The 22,347-nt window shown below is 63.6% G+C and overlaps 2 protein-coding genes across 5 annotated transcripts; both read left to right on the forward strand.

The window, feature by feature from the left end:
* The first annotated feature begins 304 nt into the window (after positions 1 to 304).
* Positions 305 to 11,547, forward strand: GRK2 (G protein-coupled receptor kinase 2). 2 transcript variants are annotated; one of them, XM_054068771.1, is made up of 21 exons: positions 305 to 462; positions 2,039 to 2,115; positions 3,323 to 3,396; positions 3,693 to 3,794; positions 4,142 to 4,216; positions 4,682 to 4,743; positions 5,044 to 5,095; positions 5,414 to 5,505; positions 6,406 to 6,505; positions 6,614 to 6,692; positions 6,802 to 6,932; positions 7,346 to 7,440; positions 7,516 to 7,623; positions 7,711 to 7,777; positions 8,124 to 8,224; positions 8,344 to 8,410; positions 8,481 to 8,576; positions 9,159 to 9,321; positions 9,394 to 9,530; positions 9,773 to 9,883; positions 10,578 to 11,547. In XM_054068771.1, exons 1-21 carry the CDS (start codon positions 350 to 352, stop codon positions 10,737 to 10,739), a joined length of 2,064 nt encoding a protein of 687 aa, XP_053924746.1. In that variant the 5' UTR covers positions 305 to 349; the 3' UTR covers positions 10,740 to 11,547. The 2 variants fall into 2 exon arrangements, with proteins under 2 accessions (XP_053924746.1, XP_053924745.1); XM_054068770.1 differs by having other exon boundaries at positions 9,770 to 9,883; positions 10,578 to 11,546.
* A 1,186-nt stretch (positions 11,548 to 12,733) lies between these two features.
* ANKRD13D (ankyrin repeat domain 13D) lies at positions 12,734 to 21,980 on the forward strand. 3 transcript variants are annotated; one of them, XM_054067867.1, is made up of 14 exons: positions 12,734 to 12,926; positions 14,352 to 14,487; positions 14,579 to 14,695; positions 15,376 to 15,421; positions 15,505 to 15,648; positions 16,099 to 16,288; positions 17,326 to 17,474; positions 18,135 to 18,196; positions 18,284 to 18,399; positions 18,805 to 18,962; positions 19,034 to 19,165; positions 19,885 to 20,048; positions 20,340 to 20,419; positions 21,286 to 21,980. In XM_054067867.1, the coding sequence occupies exons 1-14, from the start codon at positions 12,826 to 12,828 to the stop codon at positions 21,527 to 21,529; spliced, it is 1,839 nt and encodes a 612-aa protein (XP_053923842.1). In that variant the 5' UTR covers positions 12,734 to 12,825; the 3' UTR covers positions 21,530 to 21,980. The 3 variants fall into 3 exon arrangements, with proteins under 3 accessions (XP_053923842.1, XP_053923841.1, XP_053923843.1); XM_054067866.1 differs by having other exon boundaries at positions 12,748 to 12,926; positions 18,269 to 18,399; positions 21,286 to 21,974; XM_054067868.1 differs by having other exon boundaries at positions 12,759 to 12,926; positions 14,571 to 14,695; positions 18,269 to 18,399; positions 21,286 to 21,974.
* The last annotated feature ends 367 nt before the right edge of the window (positions 21,981 to 22,347 follow it).

The raw sequence follows: 22,347 nt of genomic DNA on the forward strand, positions 1-22,347 counted from the left end.
ACACACAGTCACACACAGTCTCAGTGTCACACACACAGTGTCACAGTGTCACACACAGTCTCAGTGTCACACACACAGCATCACACAGTGTCACACACACAGCGTCACAGTGTCACACAGACACAGTGTCACACACAGTCACACAGTGTCACACACACACACACACTGTCACACACACCTCCCACACTGTCACACACACCTCCCACGCCGCTCCCGCTCACCCCGCCCCCCCGGCGCTGCCCCGCCCCGCTCCGCTCCCGCCTCCCCGCGCGGTTCCGGCCCGGCGGGGGCGGTTCCGGTTCCGGTGGGGGCGGTTCCGGTTCCGGCGGGGGGCCGGTCCCGCGGGGCCATGGCGGACCTGGAGGCGGTGCTGGCGGATGTCAGTTACCTGATGGCGATGGAGCGGAGCCGCGCCGCGCCCGCCGCCCGCGCCTCGCGCCGCCTCGCGCTGCCCGAGCCCAGGTGAGGCCCGTCCGGCTGCGCGGCCTCTGTCCCGCCGGGAGCGGCCCCGGCCCGGCCCCGGCTGTCCGCGCCTCTCTCTGTCCGGCTGTCCGCGGGTCTGTCTGTCCCTCCCTGTCCCTGCGTGTCTGTGAGTCTGCCTGTCCCTCTTCCTGGGTGTCCATCTCTGTCTGTCCGTCCGTCTCTCTGTCCGTATGTCCAGGTGTCCATCCCCGTGTCCATCCCTGTGTCTCTCTGTGCATCCGTGTGTCTATCTGTCCCTCTTTCTGTCCCCGTGTCAGTCTGTCCGTTTCTGTCCAGGTGTCCCCATGTCCGTGTGTCTGTCCCTGGGTCAGTCTGTTTGCGCATCCATGTGTCTGTCTGTCCCCCTGTCTGTTCCTCCCTGTGTCTGTCTGGGTGTCCATCTACATGTCTGCCTCTCTGTCCATGTCTCCCTCTGTCCATGTGTCCATCCCTGGGTCCGTACATCCCTGGGTACGTCTTTCTGGGTGTCGGTGTGTCCGTCCCTCTGCTCTCTCTCTGGGTCTGGGTGTCCATCCTTGTGTCTGTCTGCTGTCTTTGTGTCTGTCTGTCTTTCTGTCTGTCTCTGTCCCTGTGTGTCCATCTGTCCATCCATGCCTCCTCCTGTCCCTATGTCCGTGTGTCCATCTGTCTGTGCATCTGTGTCTCTGTCCGGGTGTCCCTGGGTCCCTGTGTCCGTCCCTGGGTCCGTGCATTCATGTGTCCATCTGTCTCTTGAGCTGCCTGTCTGCCCCTGTGTCCGTGTGTCCATCCCTGGGTTTGTCTGTCTGTGCATCCATGTGTCTGTTTGTCCCTCTGTCTGCACGTCCATGTGTCCATCCCTGTGTCTCTCTGTCCGTGTGTCAGTCTGTCCCTCTGCCTGTCCCCATGTCTGTGTGTCCATGTCTCTGTCCAGGTGTCTGTGTGTCTAGGTGTCCACCCCTGTGTCTGTCAATCCATGTCTCTCTCTGTCCAGGTGTGTCTGTCTGTCTCTGTGTCAGTGCGTCTGTCTGTGTGTCCATCCCTGTGTCTGTTTGCATGGCTATCTGTCCATGTGTCTGTCCACGTGTCTGACCCTGTGTCTGTCTGTCCATCCATGTGTCTGTTCCTGTGTCTGTGTGTCTCTCCGTGTGTGTCTGTCTGTGTGTCTGCCTGTGTGTCCGTCCCTCTGTCTGGTCCTCCCTGCTCCCCCCTGCCTCCTATTTGCCCCAGGGGCACAACCGACAAGTCATGTGACATATGGGACGGACACAGAGATGTGGACACGGACAGACAGACACGTGGGTGCTGGTGCCATGGGCACACACAGACAGACGGATATAGACAGACACATGGATGTGGATGTGCGTGTCAGCTGGGCATGAGTACTTATGGACAGACAGACAGACATGTGGGTGCCAGTGCCTCAGTCATGCACAGACAGACAGAGACAGACACACACAGACATGGACGGATGGACATGTGTGTCCAGCCTGTCTTGGGCACCCACGGACAGACAGACACATGGACACAGACAGACGGACACACGTGTGCTGCTGGCTGGGCACCCACGGACAGATGGACGCGTGTGTCTCCGCAGCATCCGCAGCGTGATGCAGAAGTACCTGGAGGACCGCGGCGAGGTGACATTCGATAAGATCTTCACACAGAAGATCGGTGAGCGGGGGACACAGGAGGGACACCTGCAAACACGGGACACCGGTGGTGGCCATGGGCAAGTCGGGGGGGCTGGGGTGGTGGCTGTGTGACATAGATGGTGGCCATTCCTCCGTCAGGGAGGCTGGATTGATGGCCGTGTAACAGGGGTGGTGGCCGTGGTGGTTGTTCCCTCTGATGCTGGGAGACGGGATTGGTGACTGTGTGACAGGAGTTGGCCATGGCGACGTCCTCCACCCCTGGGAGGCTGGATTGGTGGCAGCATGACAGGGGTGGTGGCCGTTCCTCTGTCCCTGGGAGGCTGGATCAGTGGCCATGAGACAGGGGTGGTGGCCATACTTCCTCCCTAGGAGGCTGTATTGGTGGCAGCCTGACAGGGACAGTGGCCAATGGCCTGGGGGCTGGGTTGGTGGCAGTGTGACAGAGGTGGTGGCCGTGGTCGTTCCCTTCATCCGTGAGGGCTGGATTGGTGGCCGTATGACAGGGATGGTGGCTGTGGTCACTTCCTTCACCCCTAGGAGGTTGGATTGGTGGCAGGGTCACAGGGACAGTGGCTGTTCCCTCTGCCCCATAGCCTGGGGGCAGTGAGGCTGGGCAGGGATGCCCTGGGGGCTGTGGGTCCCCACCCGTGTTCCCACCCGTGTTCCCCCGTCACTTCCCCAGTGTCATGCGAGGCATCCGGCACAGGAAGCGCCTCTCGCTTCCTCCCGCTGGCTCTAGTGGTTTCCTGCCCCACAGCGCCTGCCTCTGCCCCAGCCCCACTGCAGCCCCGTAGCACCCCATAGCTCTGCTCTGCTCCTCTCTGTGCCCCTGCCCTGCTGCTGCCCCATAGCACCCCATAGCTCTGCTCTGCTCCTCCCTGTGCCCCTGCCCCACTGCAGCCCCATAGCACCCCATAGCTCTGCTCTGCTCCTCCCTGTGCCCCTGCCCCGCTGCTGCCCCATAGCACCCCATAGCTCTGCTCTGTTCCTCTCTGTGCCCTGCCCCACTGCAGCCCCACAGTGCCCCACAGCTCTGCTCCTCCCCGCACTAGCTGGTGGCCTCGCCTCACCTTGCCAAAGCCAAGCCAGGTCCCCAAGCCTGGTGTGGGCTGGTTGTGGGGACAAGTGGACCCAGGGGACACCCTGTGCCCCTTGGCGTGCACCGTGGGGCAGACACTGCCGCTCTAGGGCAGACCCCTCTCACCCCACGGCTCTTTCTCTCACAGGGTACCTGCTCTTCCGTGACTTCGCCTATAACCAGGCAGAGGAGGCCAAACCCCTGATGGAGTTCTATGAGGAGGTGAGATCCATCTGGATGTCCCTGTGGTCACTAAGAGGGTCGGGGTGAGATTTGGGACCTACAGGAGCCATAGATGAGGCACCAATGGTGCCAGGTGCCCAAGGGAGATGGTGCTAATGGGGCCAGGAGGTGACATGCTGGTACCGAGAGGATGCGATACCTATCAGATGCCCATGAGATGAGGTATCCATAGGGGCTGGAGCTGTGGTTCCTGGTGTACCAGGCCCTGGTGGCCACCCAGCCTCATGTAGGATGAAGGTTTTGCCCCTGTGTCATGGAGGTTGTGCCTTTCACAGATCAAGAAGTATGAGAAGCTGGACTCGGAGGAGGAGCGAACCACTCGGAGCCGCCACATCTTCGACCATTACATCATGAAGGAGCTGCTGGCCTGCTCCCACGTGAGGGACCAGGATGGGACCCTAGATCGGGTGGGAAGGAGGTACCAGTACTCCCACGAGTCTGGTACCCAGTGTCCTCAGAGGGAGCTCCAAACCCACTATCGTTATGGGTAGATGAGGTGCTCCAGGATCTGGGCAGGTGTGGTTGGACTTGATCTCAAAGGTCTTTTTCAACCAAGCCATTCTATGATCTTATGAAAACCACCACCCATGGATCTCTGGGAGCCACTGATCCAGCCCTAGGGATGAGGGTTCTTCCATGAGTTCCTCCACTTGTGTGGGGCTGTCTTGCCCCTGTGCCCATGTCCTTTCTGCCCAGAGTGACACGGTCCCACCTTGCCCCACAGCCCTTCTCCAAGAGTGCCACAGAGCATGTCCAGAGCCGCCTGAGCAAGAAGCAGGTGCCCCCGGACCTCTTCCAGGTGGGCATCGCCCGGGACAGAGAGGGCGTCCCTGCCACCTCTGGTACTCAGAGGGTTAATCCTTGCGGGGGGGGGTGGTGACAGGGGCCTTTAGGGGTGTTGGGAGGTCCCAGAAGATGTGGGGACCCTGAGGGATGCTAAGAAGGTCTCCAGGAGGTTGGGAGCAAGGGGGATTGCTGGTGGTGCCCATGGGGTGGGCTGGAGGTGACACGAGATCCTCAGAAGATGCTGGTTGGGACCCTGGACCTAGAGGTGACCCAGGGTGCCAGTGGGGTCCCCAGGAGTGAGGATGTTGGGGTCCTCAGAGCCTCAGGTGACCTTGGGTGGCAGAAGCATCCCAAGGGACCTGCCAGCAGAGATACATGAAATCCCAGGGAGGAGACCTCCTATAACGATGGGATCGGAGGGGAATGGGTGACCTGGGTGGCACTGGGGACCCAGCGCTGAGCCCCGTGTCCTCCCCAGCCCTACATTGAGGAGATCTGCCAGAACCTGCGTGGGGCCATCTTCCAGAAATTCATCGAGAGGTGAGATGGGGGGAAAGTCCCACATGGATCGTGGCGCCCCATCCCACTGGGGACCAGGATCTCCTGGCATGGAGAGGGACCAGGGAACCCTTCTTAGATAGGAGCTCCAACGGTGTCTGTCCCAAACCAGGAACTCAGGCGACTCTTCTCATCCTCAGGTCTGGCCCAGGGTCTCCCAGAGAGGAGTCCCGGGAGTGCTTCCTGTCTCCAGAGAAGTCCAAGGGGTCTTTCTGTCCCGAGATGGGTCTTGGGGGGTCTCTTCAGGGCCTCCACTCTTGCCCTCTCTGTGCTTTGTTGCAGTGACAAGTTCACACGGTTCTGCCAGTGGAAGAACGTGGAGCTGAATATACATGTGAGCAGGGACCTCTGCACCTTGGGGCACCTCGGGGTGCTTCCAGGGAGGGGGACATGGGCAGAGGGATAGGGCTGCTGCCCAGGACTAACCAGGGCTGGTGTGGGACCCTTGGACCTTCACACACAACCCAGGCTTTCACTCATTCACAGGTGGCTTCCACACTCACAAGGATGTGTGGAGCAGCCTCCTGTTTCTCACCTGGGGAAACTGAGGCACAGTGTGGCCTACAGACACACACAGCTCTTGGTGCAGAGCAGATGCTGCAGGGCCCAAGTGTCCAGGCTCACTCCCACCTTCTCTCCACACCCCCTCCAGCTCACCATGAATGACTTCAGCGTTCACCGAATCATCGGCCGCGGTGGTTTCGGGGAGGTCTATGGCTGCCGGAAAGCGGATACAGGCAAAATGTAATGGGTGATGCTCCAACACAGAGAGGGATCCAACTGCGGTGGGGCGAGTGCTGGGGTGGTGGTGGTGCCACAACAAAGCATAGAATCATAGAAGGGTTTGGGTTGGAAGAGACCCCAAAGCCCATCCAGTTCCACCCCTTGCCATGGGCAGGGACACCTCCCACTGGATCGGGGGTTCCAAGCCCCATCCAACCTGGCCTTCAACACCTCCAGGGATGGGGCAGCCACCACTGCTCTGGGCAACCTGGACCAGAGCCTTCCCACCCTCATTGTGAAGAATTTCTTCCCAAGAGCTCATCTAGATCTTCTCCTCTCCAATTTAAAGCCATTCCCTCTTGTCCTGTCACTCTAGGCCCTTGGAAAATGTCCCTTCCCAGCTTTCCTGGAGCCCCTTTCAGTCCTGGAAGCTGCTCTAAGGTCTCCTCAGAGCCTTCTCCAGGCTGAAGAACCCTAACTCTCTCAGCCTGTCCTGGTACAGGAGGTGCTCCAGCCCTTGGATCATCTCCATGGCCTCCTCTGCACTTGCTCCAACAGCTCCATGTCCTTCTGTTGGGGGTTCCAGAATTAGACACAGAGCTCCAGGTGGGGCCTCAAGAGCATGGTAGAGGGCCAGAACCTCCTCCCTGGCCCTGCTGGCCATGCTTTGGGTACAGCTTAGGACATGTTGGTTTCTGGGTTCCTGCAATTTTGATCTTAGGAGGTTGCAGGAATATTGCCATGGCTACGGATCTCAGGGGGATCCAGGGACAGCAGCATGGCCATGGGTGGAAGCTGGATGAGGTGATGTGGCCATAGGTGCTGGTGGTTTAGGGACACAATGGCGTGGCTGTGGGCAGGGTGGTGGCCCCGAGGCCACTGGCAGCAGCAGGACCCTGCATGGACTTCTTTGCGCTCCAGGTATGCCATGAAGTGCTTGGACAAGAAGCGCATCAAGATGAAGCAGGGCGAGACCTTGGCCCTCAACGAGCGCATTATGTTGTCCCTCGTCAGCACCGGGGTGAGGGGATACAGGCTGGCACCGCAGTTCCGGGCTGTGACATGGGACAGGGCGGGAGGGTGTCCCCAGGGCGCTGTTGGCGCTGCGTGACCCCATTTCTCCTGCCAGGACTGCCCGTTCATCGTCTGCATGTCATACGCCTTCCACACACCCGACAAGCTCAGCTTCATCCTCGACCTCATGAATGGTGAGAAGCTCCAGGAGACCCCCAAGGCTGACCTCAGAGCCCCCTGTCCTTACCGTCCCCAGAGCGCAGAGGACAGTGCCAGGGTGAGACCTTGTCCCTGTTATCACAGGAGGAGACCTGCATTATCACTTATCCCAGCACGGCATCTTCTCGGAGGCAGAGATGCGCTTCTATGCCGCCGAAATCATCCTGGGCCTGGAGCACATGCACAGCCGCTTTGTGGTGTACCGCGACCTCAAGGTGACTTGAGACCATGAGTTCCCATAGCCCTATGGCACCCTTGGACCCTGCAGGTGTCCCCAAGCCCTGTAGAACCCCTCAAGGCTCTGTGGGCACCCCCATGGCAGTGTCAGACCCTGCAGGTGTCCAGAGGTGCTTCTGGTGTCCCCAAGCCCTCTAGAACCCTTCAAGACTGTGGATATCCCCATGGCACCCTCAGACCCTGCAGGAGCCCTCAGACCCCATGGGCAGTCCCTGAGTCCAGAGGGTACTGCAGAGACACCCCCCCAAACTCCCTAGGGGTGGCACTCACAGACTCCACCGACACTTCTTGGTCCCCTCATTTGCTTGGGCACCCCAAGAGCCCCCCAGCCTTGGATACCCACGTGGGCATCCCCAGCATTGCTCAGGGGTCGCTGCGGTGTCTTTGGCAGCCGGCAAACATCCTCCTGGACGAGTTTGGACACGTGCGCATCTCAGACCTGGGCCTGGCCTGCGACTTCTCCAAGAAGAAGCCCCACGCCAGCGTGTGAGTGTCCCTGTGCTGCGGCCAGCCCCGCGCACCCCCCTGCCACGTCCCTGACCCTGCTGCATGTCCCTGCAGGGGCACCCATGGCTACATGGCTCCCGAGGTGCTGCAGAAAGGGGTGGCCTACGACAGCAGCGCCGACTGGTTCTCGCTGGGCTGCATGCTCTTCAAGCTGCTGCGGGGGTGAGTGTGTGGGAACGTCTGGGCACAACTGGGAATGACTGGGCATGAATGGGCTCCAACGAGCACCCCTCTCCCTCCCGGCTGCAGGCACAGCCCCTTTCGGCAACACAAGACGAAGGACAAGCACGAGATCGACCGTATGACCCTCACCATGGTGAGCATCCGGCACCTGTGTGCCCGGTGTGGGTGCACCTCTGGGTGTGTGGGTGCATTGTGAGTGTGTGTGCACCTCTGAGTGTGTGCACGCATCTTTGTATGCATACCGCTGAGTGTGTGTGTGTGTGTGTGTGTGTGTAAACGTGTGCATGCATCTATGTGTGTGCGCACATCTGGGCGTGTGTGCTCACATCCATGTGTGTGTGCCCATACGGTGTGTGCACGTGTGTGTGTGTGCTTGCACAGGGCTGGGTGTGCACACACCCATTCTCATGCGTGTGCAAGCACTGGTGCGTGTCACATGCATGTGCATCCCCATGTGCATCCCCGATGCCACCCCACAGGCTGTGGAGCTGCCGGATTCCTTCTCCCCGGAGCTGCGCTCGCTGCTGCAAGGGCTGCTGCAGCGTGACGTCAACCGCCGCCTGGGCTGCATGGGGCGCGGGTGAGTGCCGGTGCCGGGAGGGCGCTGGGGATGGGGCAGGAGGCAGCAAGGGGGAGAAGGTGGGCTGGGCAGCATCCCGGCCCCCCGAGCCCACAGCACTCACCCACCTCGCCCCGCAGGGCTCAGGAGGTGAAGGAGGAGCCGTTCTTCAAGGGCCTGGACTGGCAGATGGTTTTCCTGCAGAAGGTGAGCGCGGGCACGAAAAGGGGTTGTGGGTGCAGGCAGCCACCCCTCTAAAACCTCTTCCTGCCTGCAGTACCCACCGCCCCTCGTCCCACCCCGCGGTGAGGTCAATGCTGCCGACGCCTTCGATATCGGCTCCTTCGATGAGGAGGACACCAAAGGCATCAAGGTACTGTGTCCAGTTCTGGTGTCCTCAGCGCAGGAAGGACATGGAGCTGTTGGAGCAAATGCAGAGGAGGCCACGGAGATGATGTGAGGGCTGGAGCACCTCGAATCCGAGGCCAGGCTGAGAGAGTTGGGGTTGTTGAGCCTGGAGAAGAGAAGGCTGCAGGGAGAGCTTAGAGCAGCTTCCAGGACTGAAAGGGGCTGCGGGAAAGCTGGGGATGGGCTCTGGATCAGGGAGTGCAGGGACAGGATGAGGGGAACGTTTTGGAGCTGAAAGAGGGGAGATGGAGATGAGATCTTAAGAAGAAATTCTTCATGATGAGGGTGAGGAGGCCCAGGCTCAGGTTGCCTGGGGATTTCATGGTTGCCCCATCCCTGGAGGTGTTCAAGGCCAGGTTGGATGAGGCTCGGAGCCCCTGATCCAGTGAGAGGTGTCCCTGCCCATGGTAGGGGATGGAACTGGGTGGGCTTTGAGGTCCTTTCCAACCCAACCCAGTCCATGATTCCATACCAGAGAGGAAGGGCTGAGCCTGGTGGTGCTAAGGTGGTGGCACCTCCTCACTGGTGATGCCTCCTTGCCCACCAGCTGCTTGAGAGTGACCAGGAGCTGTATCGCAACTTCCCACTCACCATCTCGGAGCGGTGGCAACAGGAGGTGACCGAGACTGTCTTCGAAGCCGTCAATGCTGACACCGACAAATTGGAAGCTCGCAAGAAAGCCAAGAACAAGCAGTTGGGCCACGAGGAGGGTGAGTGGGGCTGGGTGGCCCCCGAGTGGCCACCCTGGTGCCCCCCCCTGACCCTGCATCTCCTGGGCACAGAGTACGCCCTGGGCAAGGACTGCATCATGCATGGGTACATGGCCAAGCTGGGCAACCCCTTCCTCACCCAGTGGCAGCGGCGCTACTTCTACCTCTTCCCCAACCGCCTCGAGTGGCGTGGAGAGGGCGAGTCGCCGGTAAGGTGGACGGGGGGGAGTTGGGGGGCACAGAGAGGTGTGGGGCAAAGTTGGGGGCACTGGGAGGCACGGGGCAAAGTGGGGTGAGGTGGGGGACACAGGGTAGTGTGGGGCAAGGTCGGGGCACCAGGCAGCACAGGGTGAGGTGGGACCCTTGGTGTGGACAAAGGCATCTTGATGGACACACGGTGGGGTTTGGGGGACTGGGGGCAAGGGTGGGGCTGAGCCTGTCCCCCCAGCAGTCCCTGCTCACCATGGAGGAGATCGACTCAGTGGAGGAGACGCAGGTGAAGGAGCGCAAGTGCATCCTGCTCCGCATCCGTGGTGGCAAGCAGTTCGTGCTGCAGTGCGATGTGAGTGTGCCCTGGGGCCATTGGCCACCCCCTGCCCTCACTGGCCACTTCTGGCTGCCACTCACTCCTGCTGGGCTCTAACCACCTCCTGCGAGCGAGCGGCTGGCCACCAGCCCCGCACATTTAGCCTCCCAAGCCATCGAGGGCACAAATAGAGAAAGCTTGGGGCACCCTGGGACCCCCATCCTGACCCAGACCCTGCCCTGACACCCTGAGGAGCCCCAGACTGCCTCCGTACTCTGCCTTGGCACCCCAAGGAGCCCCAGACCCCCGCAGGCCCTGACCTGGCACCTCGAGGAGCCCCAGACCCCCCCAGATCCTGCCATGGCACCCCGAGGAGACCCAGACCCCCACACACACCCTGCCCTGGCACCCCGAGGAGACACAGATCCTGCCTTGGCACCCTGGGATCCCTGTCTTGACCCCTGCCCTGCCCTGGAACCCAGGTGTGCCCCAGACTCTTCCCTGACACCCTAGGACCCTTATCCTGACCCAGACCCTGCCCTGGCACCCAAGGAACCCCGCTGTGACCTGTGTCCTGCCCTGGACCCAGGGGAGCCCCAGACTGTGCTGTGGCACCCAGGGGAGTCCCAGACTGCCGGACTCCCAGAGCCTGCCCTGACTCCCTGGGGAGCCCCAGACCCTTCCCTGGCACCCTGGGGCCTCATCCTGACCCGTGCTCTGCCCTGCACAGAGCGACCCGGAGCTGGTGCAGTGGAGGAAAGAGCTGCGGGACGCGCAGCGCCAGGCACAGCAGCTGCTGCAGCGGGTGCCGCTGATGCAGAACAAGCCCCGCTCGCCCGTGGTGGAGCTCAGCAAAGTGCCGTTCATCCAGCGCTGCACCAACGGGCTCTGACCCCGTGCCAACGCCTCCCCGCACCGTCCTCCCCTCTTCCCACCCCGCCTCTAATTTATTGGGTTGGGTTCCCGCGTGCCCTCGCTCCTTTGTGTCGTCCCTGGGTGCCAGGCACCGGAGGCTGCCCTGTGCCGGTGCGGAGCGGGCATGGCTGCCAGGTCGCCAGCCCAGATTCCGGCGCGTAGCTGGTGCTGGGCATGCAGTTCGGCACCTCTCCCTGGCATCCCCTTCCCAATCCTTTACGAACTCTCCGGCTAAAATGAAGGCAGCCCCCACGTGCCCTCTCCGTGCCTGCCCGCTTCGCTTCGCGTGCCAAACGGGGCCGGGTGAGTGCCAGCTCTGGCCGGGCAGGGAACTGGCCGGCTCTTCTCACCTGGAGCCTTTGCCCACATCCCTCCAAGCTGGCACATTCCAACTCGGCTGTGCCCGTCGTTTGGGTGCCAAGTGTGTGGGGGGTGTGTGTGTGTGTGTGTGTGTGTGCGCACGCGTGTGTGTGCCCAGCGGGACCCCCTGTAAATACTGTGCCATGGGTCCCCTGTGCCCCCTCCCCGGGCAAAGGGGGCGCCCCTTGCCTCCCCCCCTGCGAGCTGTGGGTCAGCCGACGAGGACGGACCCCCAAATCACCCTCGTGTGACGCTGGCCCCAGTCCCTGGCTGGTGGGCGTGGGGGGTCCCCCACCCCCTGCCCATCCGTGGTGGCATCTGTAAATATTGGTGACTTTGCCTCAGGGGGGGCGGGTGGCACCGTGTGACTGAGATTTTAATGAGCAGAGATGGGAGAACGCCAAAAAAAAAGAAAAAAGAGTTTTTTATAATAAAATGCTGAGAAAGCATCGTGTGGCTCCACCTTGTTGAGATGTCCCCGTACCCGCCTAGGGCCACCCAGCGCCCGTCACCTCGGGGATGTGGGCAAGGAGATGGGGATGGGATGGTGCAGGGAGATGCCAGGCACCAGGTACTCACCACAGCACTGAGGTCCACAGCTTGGACTTGGAATCTTCACCTGGAGCCCTGCGTCCAGTTCTGGAGTTCTCAGCACAGGGAGGACATGGAGGTGCTGGAGCAAGTGCAGAGGAGGCCACGGAGATGATCCGAGGGCTGGAGCACCTCCTGTCCGAGGCCAGGCTGGGAGAGTTGGGGTTGTTCGGCCTGGAGGGGAGAAGGCTGTGGGGAGAGCTTAGAGCAGCTTCCAGGACTGAAAGGGCTCCAGGAAAGCTGGGGAGGGGCTCTGGATCAGGGAGTGCAGGGACAGGATGAGGGGGAACTGGTGCCCAGTGCCCCCAGTGCTTCCAGTCCCCTGTCCCAAGCCCCAGCTCCCCGTTCTGCTGCCCCATCTGCTGCCCTCACACCCCAGTTCCCCCTCGCCTCTCCCACCGCCCGATGCCCTATGGTTCCCGTTTCAGGTGCCGGTGCCCTGTCCCTCCCCGTTCTCGGTTCCAGTGCCCGATTCCCTGCGGCTGCCATTCCCTGTTCCGGGCCTTGGCCCCCCCCGTTTCCCTTCCCGTTGCCCTGTTGCCCCTGTCCCCCCCATTCCAGGTGCTGATGCCCGATCCCCCCCCGCCCCGTTCCCGTTCTCATTCCGGTGCCGGTGCAGCGGTGCCGCTTCTGGATGCTGCTGCCCGTTAAGCCCTTCCGTTCCCTTTACCGCTCCTGTTCCCCTTCTGGATGCCGGTGCCGGTTTCCCCATTCCCATTCCAGATAACGATTCTCGGTGTCCCCCCCAATTCCTGCTGCTGATGCCCAGTCCCCCCCGTTCCCTTTTCCGTTCCGGTTCTGACGCCGGTTCCCCCCGTTCCCGTTCTCTTTCCTAGTTCCGGTCCCATTCCAGTTCTGGATGCCGGTTCCCCCCGTTCCCGTTCCGGACGCCGGTGCCGTCTCCCCCCGTTCCCTTTCACATCCCTGTTCCGGATGCTGATGCCCCGCGTCGTCCCCCGTTCCCGTTCCCTCTCCGGTTCCGGTGCCGTCTCCGGATGCCGCTGCCCGTTCCCCCGTTCCGGTGCCGGTTCCCCGGTTCCGGTGCCGCCGCCCCGCCCCGCGCCGCCGCTGTTCGCCGCCGCCCCCGCCCCGCAGCCATCGCGGCGGCCGGGATGGTGCCGGGATGGCCCGGCCCGGAGACACCTTCCCGCTGCACCGGCTCGTCTGGCACAACCGGCACCAGGCGCTGGACAGCGCCCTGCGCTCCGGGGCGGTGAGCGGGGCGGCAGCGGGCGCGGGGCCGGGGCAGAGGCGGCAGCGGGGGCGGCGGGGGCTGATCCGGAGCGGGGGCGGCGAGGGCAAAGCCAGAGCTGATCCGGAGCGGGGTTGGAAGCGTCACGGGCAGCGGGAGCGGAGCAGCGCCGGCAGCGGGCACCGATCCGGAGCCGATCCGGAGAAAAGCGGGGGCGGGAGCACCGGCAGCCGGAGCCGATCCGGAGCGGGGCTGCGGGCGGTGGGGGCAGCGGGAACCGGCCAGCACCGGCAGCGGGCACCGATCCGGAGCCGATCCGGAGCAGGGGCAGCGGAGGTGGCTCCAGAGCACCGGGGAGATGGGAAGGGGACGGGGATGTGAGAGTAGAGGGGCCTCGGGGACAGGGGACTGGGAGCACTGGGGGCACTGGGGGGGTGCTGTGCGCACAGGGGGGCTGGGAGCACTGGGGGAACTGGGAGTACAGGGAACTGGAATCACTGGGGGCACTGGGAGTATTAGAGGAGTCTGTGGGCACAGGGGACGGGGTGGCCTGAGGGCACTGGGAGCACAGGGAACTGGGGGCACTGGGGTGGGCTGGTGGCACTGGTTGCACTGAGGGAGGCCCTGGGCACGGCAGGGCTGGAAGCACTGAGGGAGACCGGGGTCACTGGGAGCACTGGGGAACCTGGTGGCACTGGGAGCACTGGGAGAGGCTGTGGGCACAGGGGACTGGAATCACCAGGGTGGACTGGGGGCACTGGGAGCACCAGAGGAGTCCGTGGGCACAGGGAACTGGGTGGCCTGAGGGCACTGGGAGCACAGGGGACTAGAAGCGCTGGCGGGGGCTGAGAGCACTGGGGGCACTGGGAGCACTATGAGAGGCTGTGGGCACAGGGCACTGGGAGCACTGGGGTGGGCTGGTGGCACTGGTGGCACTGAGGGAGGCCCTGAGCACAGCAGGGCTGGAAGCACTGAGGGAGACTGGGGACACTGGGAGAGGCTGTGGACACAGGGGACTGGGAGCACTGGTGGCACTGGCAGCACTGGTGGCACTGGCAGCACTAGGGGAGGCTGTGGGCACTCAGACTGGGAGCACGGGTGGCACTGGGAATACCAGAGGAGTCCGTGGGCACAGGGAACTGGGTGGCCTGAGAGCACTGGGAGCACAGGGGGCTGGAATTGCTGGGGGGAGCCGAGAGCACTGGGGGCACTGGGAGCACTACGAGAGGCTGTGGGCACAGGGCACTGGGAGCTCTGGGAGCTCTGAGGTGGCCTGGGGTCACTGGGGCAGTCTGTGGGCACAGGGGGGCTGGGAGCACTGGGTGGACTGGGGACACTGGGAGCACTAGAGGAGTCTGTGGGCACAGAGGAATGGGTGGCCTGAGGGCACTGGGAGCACAGGGGACTGGGGGCACTGGGGCAGCGGTGACCCCGCGTGCCCCCCAGCACGACGTGGAGCTGCCGGACCCCCGAGGACGGACCCCGCTGGAGCTGGCCGTGTCCCTGGGCCACCTGGAGTCGGCGCGGGTGCTGCTGCGGCACAACGCCAACGTGGGCCGCGAGAACGCCGGCGGCTGGACGGGTACGAGGGCAGCGGGGACACCGGGGCGGACACCGGCATGGGGGGGCTGGTGGGACTCAGCTGACGGTGCCCCCGCGTCCCAGTGCTGCAGGAGGCAGTGAGCACTGGGGACCCCGAGATGGTGCAACTGGTGCTCCAGTACCGCGACTACCAACGGGCGACGCGGCGCCTCGCCGGCATCCCCGAGCTGCTCAGCAAACTACGCCGGGTACGGTCCTGACACGGGCATTGGGGTCCCACCACCCTTCCCCAGCACTGGGATCCCACCACCAAGCAATGGAGTCCCACCACCCATCCCCAGCATTGGGGTTCCACCACTCACCCCCAGCACTGGGGTCCAAGCACCAAGTAGTGAGGTCCCACCACCCATCCCCAAGCACTGGGGTCCCACAACCTGCAACTGGGGTCCCACCACCAGGCAATGCAGTCCCACCAGCAAGCACTGGGGTCCCACCACCAGGCAATAGGGTCCACCACCAAGCACTGGGTTCCCACTCCGCATCCCCAAGCACTGGTGTCCCACCACACTGGGGGTCAGGGTGGGAAGAGAGGAGCCCCAGGTCTCGCCATGTCTCCCTAGGACCCCCATCTCCTCCCACTCTTACCCCAGGAAGCCCATGCTTACCCATCCCTGCCAGCCCCCACCCAAGACCTCACCCTGCATGATCCCCACCCAGGACCCTCATCCCTCTCTCCAAGACCTCCAGGTCTCCTTGATCTCCACCCAGGACCCCCATCCCTGTCCCCGAGACCCACCATGAACCCCCGATCCCCATCCAAGGCTCCCACCCCTGTCCTCAGGTCCCCAGTGATCCAATCAGGGTCCCCTGACTCCTCCATCTCCCCCTGTGTCCCCCAAGTGCTTGGTGACCTCCTCATCTCTTCCAGGCATCCGACTTCTACGTGGAGATGAAGTGGGAGTTCACCAGCTGGGGTGAGCAGGGCTGGCGGGGACCCGGGGGGAGTGGATGGGTGTCACCTCTTGTGGTGACGCTGAGGGGACACATGTTCCCGCAGTGCCACTGGTCTCCAAGGTCTGTCCCAGTGATGTCTACCGCGTCTGGAAGCGCGGTGAGAGCCTACGGGTTGACACCACGCTGCTGGGCTTCGAGCACATGACGTGGCAGCGCGGCCGCCGCAGCTACATCTTCAAGGGAGAAGGTCAGCTCCACCTCCCAAAGGGCACCCTGAGACACCAAATGCCTTCAGGGACCCTCCAGTGACCCCCAGAGCCCATATGCCATGAGAACACCTCCATAAGGACCACACATCCCCTATGGGGACCTCCTGGTGACCCCCGTCCAGCAGCACTGGGGACCACCTCAGCCTCCACACCATGGTCTGGATCTCAGTCCCTTGCAAGGACCCCAAATTCCCCACCAGGACCACCAAAACCTCTCAAGATGAGATACTGGGGACCACCTCAGCCCCCACGCCATGCCAGGGACCTCAGTCCCCTGCAAGGACCCCAAACTCCCCACCAGGACCACCAAAACCGCTTGAGATGGGACGCTGTGAACCCCAGGCTCAGAGGGTGCCATGGGGAGTCCTGGGGCAGATGTGGGTGCTGAGGTGGCCATGGTGGGTGCTGACCCATGTTCCCGTGCACAGATGAAGGAGCGGTGGTGATGGAGGTGGACCACGACAAGCAGGTGGTCTACACGGAGACGCTGGCCCTGGCCCTGCACGAGCCTGACCTGCTGCTGGCGGCCATGCAGCCCTCGGAAGAGCACGTGGCCGGGAGATTGACGTCCCCCATCGTCTCCACGCACCTCGACACCAGGAACATCGCCTTCGAGCGGTGAGTTGTCACCCCAGGAGGGTGCTTGGGGGTGAGGAGGGAGTGAGTGATGGATCCTTTGAGTGCATCTCCAGCAAGGTTGTTGATGGCACCAAGCTGAGTGGCATGGTTGACATGCTGGAGGGAAGGGGTGTTCTCCAGAAGGACCTTGAATTGGGAGGAGGGGCTGTGTGAACCTCACGAGGTTCAACAAGGCCAAGCACAAGGTCCTGCACTCGGGTCGAGGCAATGCCAAGGACAAGCATGGCTGGGTGGAGAATGGATTGGGAGCAGCCCTGAGGAGAAAGGCTTGGGGTGCTGGGGCAGGAGAAGCTCAACAGGAGCCGGCAACGTGTGCTCACAGCCCAGAAACCACCCGTGTCCTAGGCTGCATCCAGAGCAGTGGGACCAGCAGGGAGGGAGGGGATTCTGCCCTGGTGAGACCCCACCTGGAGCCCTGCGTCCAGTTCTGGAGTCCTCAGCACAGGGAGGACATGGAGCTGTTGGAGCGAGTGCAGAGGAGGCCACGGAGATGATCCGAGAGCTGGAGCACCTCCCGTATGAGGAGGGAGTTGGGGTTGTTCAGCCTGGAGAAGAGAAGGCTGCGGGGAGACCTTAAAGCAGCTTCCAGGACTGAAAGGGGCTCCAGGAAAGCTGTGGAGGGGCTCTTGATCAGGGAGTGCAGACACAGGATGAGAGGAAGGGTTTGGAGCTGAAAGAGGGGAGATGGAGATGAGATCTTAAGGAGAGATGTTTTGCTGTGAGGGTGTGGAGGCCCTGGCCCAGGTTGCCCAGAGCAGTGGTGGCTGCCCCATCCCTGGAGGGGTTGAAGGCCAGGTTGGATGGGTCTTGGAGCCCCTGATCCAGTGGGAGGTGTCCCTGGGGTTGGAACTGGTTGGGTTTTGAGGTCCCGTCCAACCCAAGCCATTCCTTGACCCTGGCCTGGACAGGACAGCGAGCACCTGCAGGGAAGGGGCCGTGCAAGTGCTCACACGGAGCCTCATGCGAAGGGGAAGGAAACGCTTGTGCAAGTGGGCTGATGCCTTCCCTCTCCCCAGGAACAAGTCAGGGATCTGGGGGTGGCGCTCAGAGAAGATGGAGGTGGTCAGCGGCTACGAGGCCAAGGTGTACAGTGCCAGCAACGTGGAGCTGGTCACCAAGACGAGGACGGAGCATCTCTCTGACCAGGACAAGTCACGCAACAAAGGTGACAGCCCAGTCGGCCAAGCAGAAGCCTGCGCACAGCTGGGAGACATCTCCTCCTGGTGCAAGGTCCACTCCTTTCTGGGTGGGATGGGTGGCATGCATTGAGTGCCACACTGGGTGTTGGGTGGGAAGCATTTCAGCCATGGGACAACATGTAGGGTGTCACCCATCAGATGTAGGACACTGTAGGTGACCCATCAGATGTGGCATGGGACACCATGGATGCTGGGTGTGATGTGTCAGGTGTTGCCCAACAGGTGTGGGACACCGTGGGTGACTCATCAAACATGGGACTCCATGGATGCTAAGTGTGACGCATCAGGAGTGGGACATCATGTGGGGTGTCACCCATCAGGCGTGGGACACTGGGGGTGCTGGATGTCACCCATCAGGTGTGGGACACTGTGTGGGCTGTGACCCTCAAGGTGTGGGTCACCATGTGTGGAGTGTCCCCTTATCAGCCCTGGGACACCATGTGGAGTGTGAGCCACCAGGCATGGGACACCATGGGTGTGGAGTGTCCCTCCTCAGCCTTGAGACACCGTGGGTGCTGCATGTGGCCTGTCAAGCGTGGGTCACTGTGGGTGCCACCACCAGTGGGTGACAAAGGCAGCCATGGGGGAGCTGTGCCTCCACGTACCTCCTCTTTCTCCTGGACCAGGCTCCAAGACCCCATTCCACTCGTTCCTGGGCATCGCGCAGCAGCATGGCACCCACAATGGGGTGAGTGCCCAGGGGTCCACGGGGGTTGGGGGGTCCTGGAGACAATGCTGAGTGGGGCTGGTGCCACCGCAGGCACCCGTGCTGCAGGCGGCCAGCCCCACCAACCCCACGGCCATCACCCCCGAGGAGTACTTCGACCCCAACTTCGACCTGGAGACACGCAACATCGGGCGCCCCATCGAGATGTCCAGCAAGGTGCAGAGGTGAGGCCACCACCTGGGGGCAACACGGTCCCTGAGAGGTGACACCAGGAAGGCAGGAGCCGTGGAGTGGTGATGGGGTCCCAGGGAACGTGGTGTTGGGTGTCAGGGCTCATGGGGTGGTGATGGGGCCCCAGGAGATGTGGTGTTGGGTGTCAGGGCTCATGAGGTGGTGATGGGGTCCCAGGGGATGTAGCACTGGGTGTGAGGGTGCTGGTGGGGTCCCAGGGGACATGGTGCTAGATATGAGGCTGGTGACAGGGTCCAAGGGACGTGGCATTGGCTATGAGAGTGGGGGGGGAGCCCCAGGGGACGTGGCGCTGGGTGTGATGGTGGTGATGGGGTGGTGATGGGGGCCCAGGGGATGTGGTGCTGGGGGGTCCCATGCCCACGCCGGTGCCCGGGCAGGTTCAAGGCGACGCTGTGGCTGTGCGAGCAGCACCCGCTGTCACTGGCGGAGCAGGTGACGCCCATCATCGACCTCATGGCCATCTCGAACGCCCACTTCGCCAAACTCCGTGACTTCATCACCCTCAAGCTGCCTCCTGGCTTCCCCGTGAAGATTGGTGAGGGCGGTGGGGCCGGGTGGGGTGGGGTGGGACCGATCCGGGGGACTCGCTGATCCCTGTTCCCCCAGAGATCCCCCTCTTCCACGTCCTCAACGCCCGCATCACCTTCAGCAACCTCTGTGGGTGCGACCAACCGCTGGGCTCCGTGCGGGTCTGCGCCCCCACCCAGCCCCCCAGCACCCACCCCCCCGGCCCCAAAGGTGAGGCTGAGGGACAGGGGGGACTGGTGGCTGTGGGGCTGCTCTGGGATGGGGTCTCCAGGGAGTTGAGGAGATCCCAAGGGTGGGGTGGGTGGGTGCTGGTGCTGGGGGGTGGCTGGGATTGCTGGGATGGGGCGTGTGGGGTGATGGGTGTTGTGGGGTGCAGGGTTGTGGGGGGTCTCAGGGCTCGTGGGACCTCTGTGGGCTGGGGGTGCAGGGCACTCAGGGGTGTGGGGTGATGGCGATGGGTGGAGGGTGCTGTGGGGTGATGGGGGTGCCATGGGAGGTCACGGGATGCCACAGGGTGCCGTAGGATGCTGTGGGGTGCCAAGGGATGCCATGGAATGCTGCAGAGTGCCGTGGGGTGCCATGGGATGCCATATGGTGCCATGGGTGCCACGGGGTGCCACAAGGTGCTTTGGGACACCATGGGGTGCCATGGGCACAGGGTATTGTGAGATGCCGTGGGACAGCGTGGGGTGCCATGGGGAGCCAAGAGGTGCCATGGGGTGCTGTGGGGAGCCAAGGGGTGCTATGGGCATAGGGTGCTGTGGAGAGCCATGGGGTGCCGTGAGGTGCTGTGGGGAGCCATAGGGTGCCGTGGAGTGTGGTGGGGAGCCAAGGGGTGCCGTGGGGTGTGGTGGGGAGCCAAGGGGTGCTGTGGGGTGCTGTGGGATGCTGTGGGGTGCCATGGGACGCTGAGGCGTTGTGCGGTGCAGGCTGGCCGTTCCCATGCGAGGTGGAGGCGGGGGTGTTCGAGGTGCCAGCGGGGTACACGGTGCTGGGCGCGGGGCGCAGCGAGCCCCTGCGGGACGAGGACGATGACCTGCTGCAGTTCGCCATCCAGCAGAGCCTGCTGGATGCAGGCACGGAGACCGACCAGGTGCGAGCCCCTGGCCACGCCCCCTGCGCACAAGCCACGCCCCCTATGCCAAGCCACGCCCACTGTAGACCAAGGCATGCCTCTGGTAGACAGACCCCGCCCCATTGGGGCCAGACCATGACCCCAGTAGACAACGCACGCCCCTTTAGGACCAACCCACGCCCCCGTGATTCGACCCACGTCCCTTAGAGCCAAGCCACGCCCTCGATTGCAAACCGCGCCCCTCTGATGATCAGACCACGCCCATGGGTGAAAGCCCCGCCCCTTACGGTCAAGCCCCGCCCCCCGCAGGTGACCATCTGGGAGGCACTGACCAACACCCGGCCCGGCTCGGAGCCGCCCCCGTACGACGAGGAGCTGCAGCTGGAGCGGTGAGGCCACGCGGGGTGGGCGTGTGGGTCGCTGGGTGGGCGTGGCCTGGGGCGGGGGCGTGGCCAGTCGGACCGGTCATCGGGGTGTGTGTGGCCTTGCCACGGGGCTTGATCAATGGAGACTGGGGAGTGATGTGGGCGTGGCCTCGCGAGGGGGCGTGGTCAGTCGAAGTGGGGAGCTGTGTGTGCGCGCCAATGGGGTGTAGATTGCTGAGTGGGAGTGGTCTCGTGAAGACGGCATGGCCAACGGTGAGCGGAAAGCCGAGTGGGCGTGGCCTCGTGAGGGCGCACAGCCACCTGGAGTGCATCCCTGTGTGGGCGTGGCCAGTCAAAGTGGGGAGGTGGGTGTGAATGGTCATTGTGAAGGGGGTGACCAATAGGGGTGGGGAGCTGGGTGGGCGTGACTTTCTCGATGGGGCGTGGCCATCTGGGTGTGGTTCGCTGGGTAGGCGTGGCTTATGCGAGTGGGCGTGGTCGATAGGACAGCGTGCTCGGTGGGCGTGGCCTTGTGAAGGGCGTGGGTAACGGTGAATTGAATGCGGTGGGCGTGATCTCGGGGAGAGGCGTGGCCAGTCGGAGCAGGGCGTTGGATGTCTGCGGTCACTGTGAGGGGGCGTGGCCAGACAGGGCGGTTAACTGGGCGGGCGTGGTTTAGCTAAAGGGGCGTTGGTACTGGTGAGTGGAGTGGGCGTGGCTTTCGCGAGGGGGCGCGGCCAATTTGGGTGCTGCGGTGGTGGGCGTGGCCTCTGCTGGGTGTGTGACCAATGGGGAGCGGTGTGGTGTGTGGGCGTGGCAAATCGAAGAGGGGAGCTGGGCATGTGCGGTCTATGCGAGGGGGCGTGGCCTCAGGCCGCCGGTCCCCGCAGGGCGCTGCAGGAGAGCCTGCTGCTGCAGGCGGGTCCTAGCGCCGCCGCCCCGGCCGCTGGCAGCCCCCCGGAACCCGGGGCAGGACCCCCGGCGCCCCCCGGCGGGATCGGCGGCAGCTTCGCGGAGCAGCTGCGCTTGGCCATGGCGCTGTCGGAGCGCGAGCAGGAGGAGCGGGAGAGGCGGCGGCGGGAGGAGGACGAGGAGCTGCAGCGCATCCTGCGCCTCTCCCTCACCGACAAGTAGCCACGGGGGCTGCTCGGGGGCGACACCTCCCCCCCGGCATCGCAAGGCATGGGTGGACACCCCGACACAGGCACAGCCTGGGGTGCCCCCCCCACCTCGTGCCAGGGCCCCCCTGGCTGCGGGCACAGTGGGGGGAATCGATCCAGGGATCCTCCTACCCCCGGCCCCCCCAAACTGGGCCCCGAGGGACCCCGCTGTGGGGACCCCAGCCCCAAGGACACCCCCGGCCCCAGGATCCCTCCCCCGATCTCTTCGCTGTTGTACCCCGGGGGGGGGGGGCAGGGTGGAGCCGGGGGTCCCCGTGGGATGTGGTTGAGTCCTGTTTAAAGGCCCCCCCAAACGTGGGGGCTGCGGGCACCCCCCAGGCCTCTCGGTGGCAGTGGAAGGGGGTCCCCAAATGTATGTACAGATCCATATACAGAGAGCTATATGTACGGGTGTGTGTGGAGTGTGCCTGGGGGGGACCCCGCGGGAAGGGGGGCTCGGCTGGGGCCCCACGGCTGAGCCGGGGGGAGAAAAGGGGCTCCTCGGGGAGCCAGGGCGAGGAGGGGGGCAGGGGGGGCTGGGAATGGTGGGGGAGAACTCCTGGAGGGGGATTGGGGACCCTGGAGGGGTTCCCACCTGCTGGGGGTTTGGGGGGTGCTGAGGTGCTGGGGGGAATCCCGGAGAGGGGGTCTCAGCTGCTGGAGGATGGATCTGGGGGGGATCATAGCTGCTGGAGATCCGGGTGGGGGGGTGGAGGGGGAGAGGAGAGGGGCTCAGGTGCTATGGGGTGGATCTGGGGGAGATTTGGGTGCTGGGGGTGAATCCTGAGGGGG

The sequence above is a fragment of the Cuculus canorus genome, chromosome 5 (genome assembly GCF_017976375.1).
Source record: "Cuculus canorus isolate bCucCan1 chromosome 5, bCucCan1.pri, whole genome shotgun sequence".
In the NCBI taxonomy this organism is placed as follows: domain Eukaryota; kingdom Metazoa; phylum Chordata; class Aves; order Cuculiformes; family Cuculidae; genus Cuculus; species Cuculus canorus.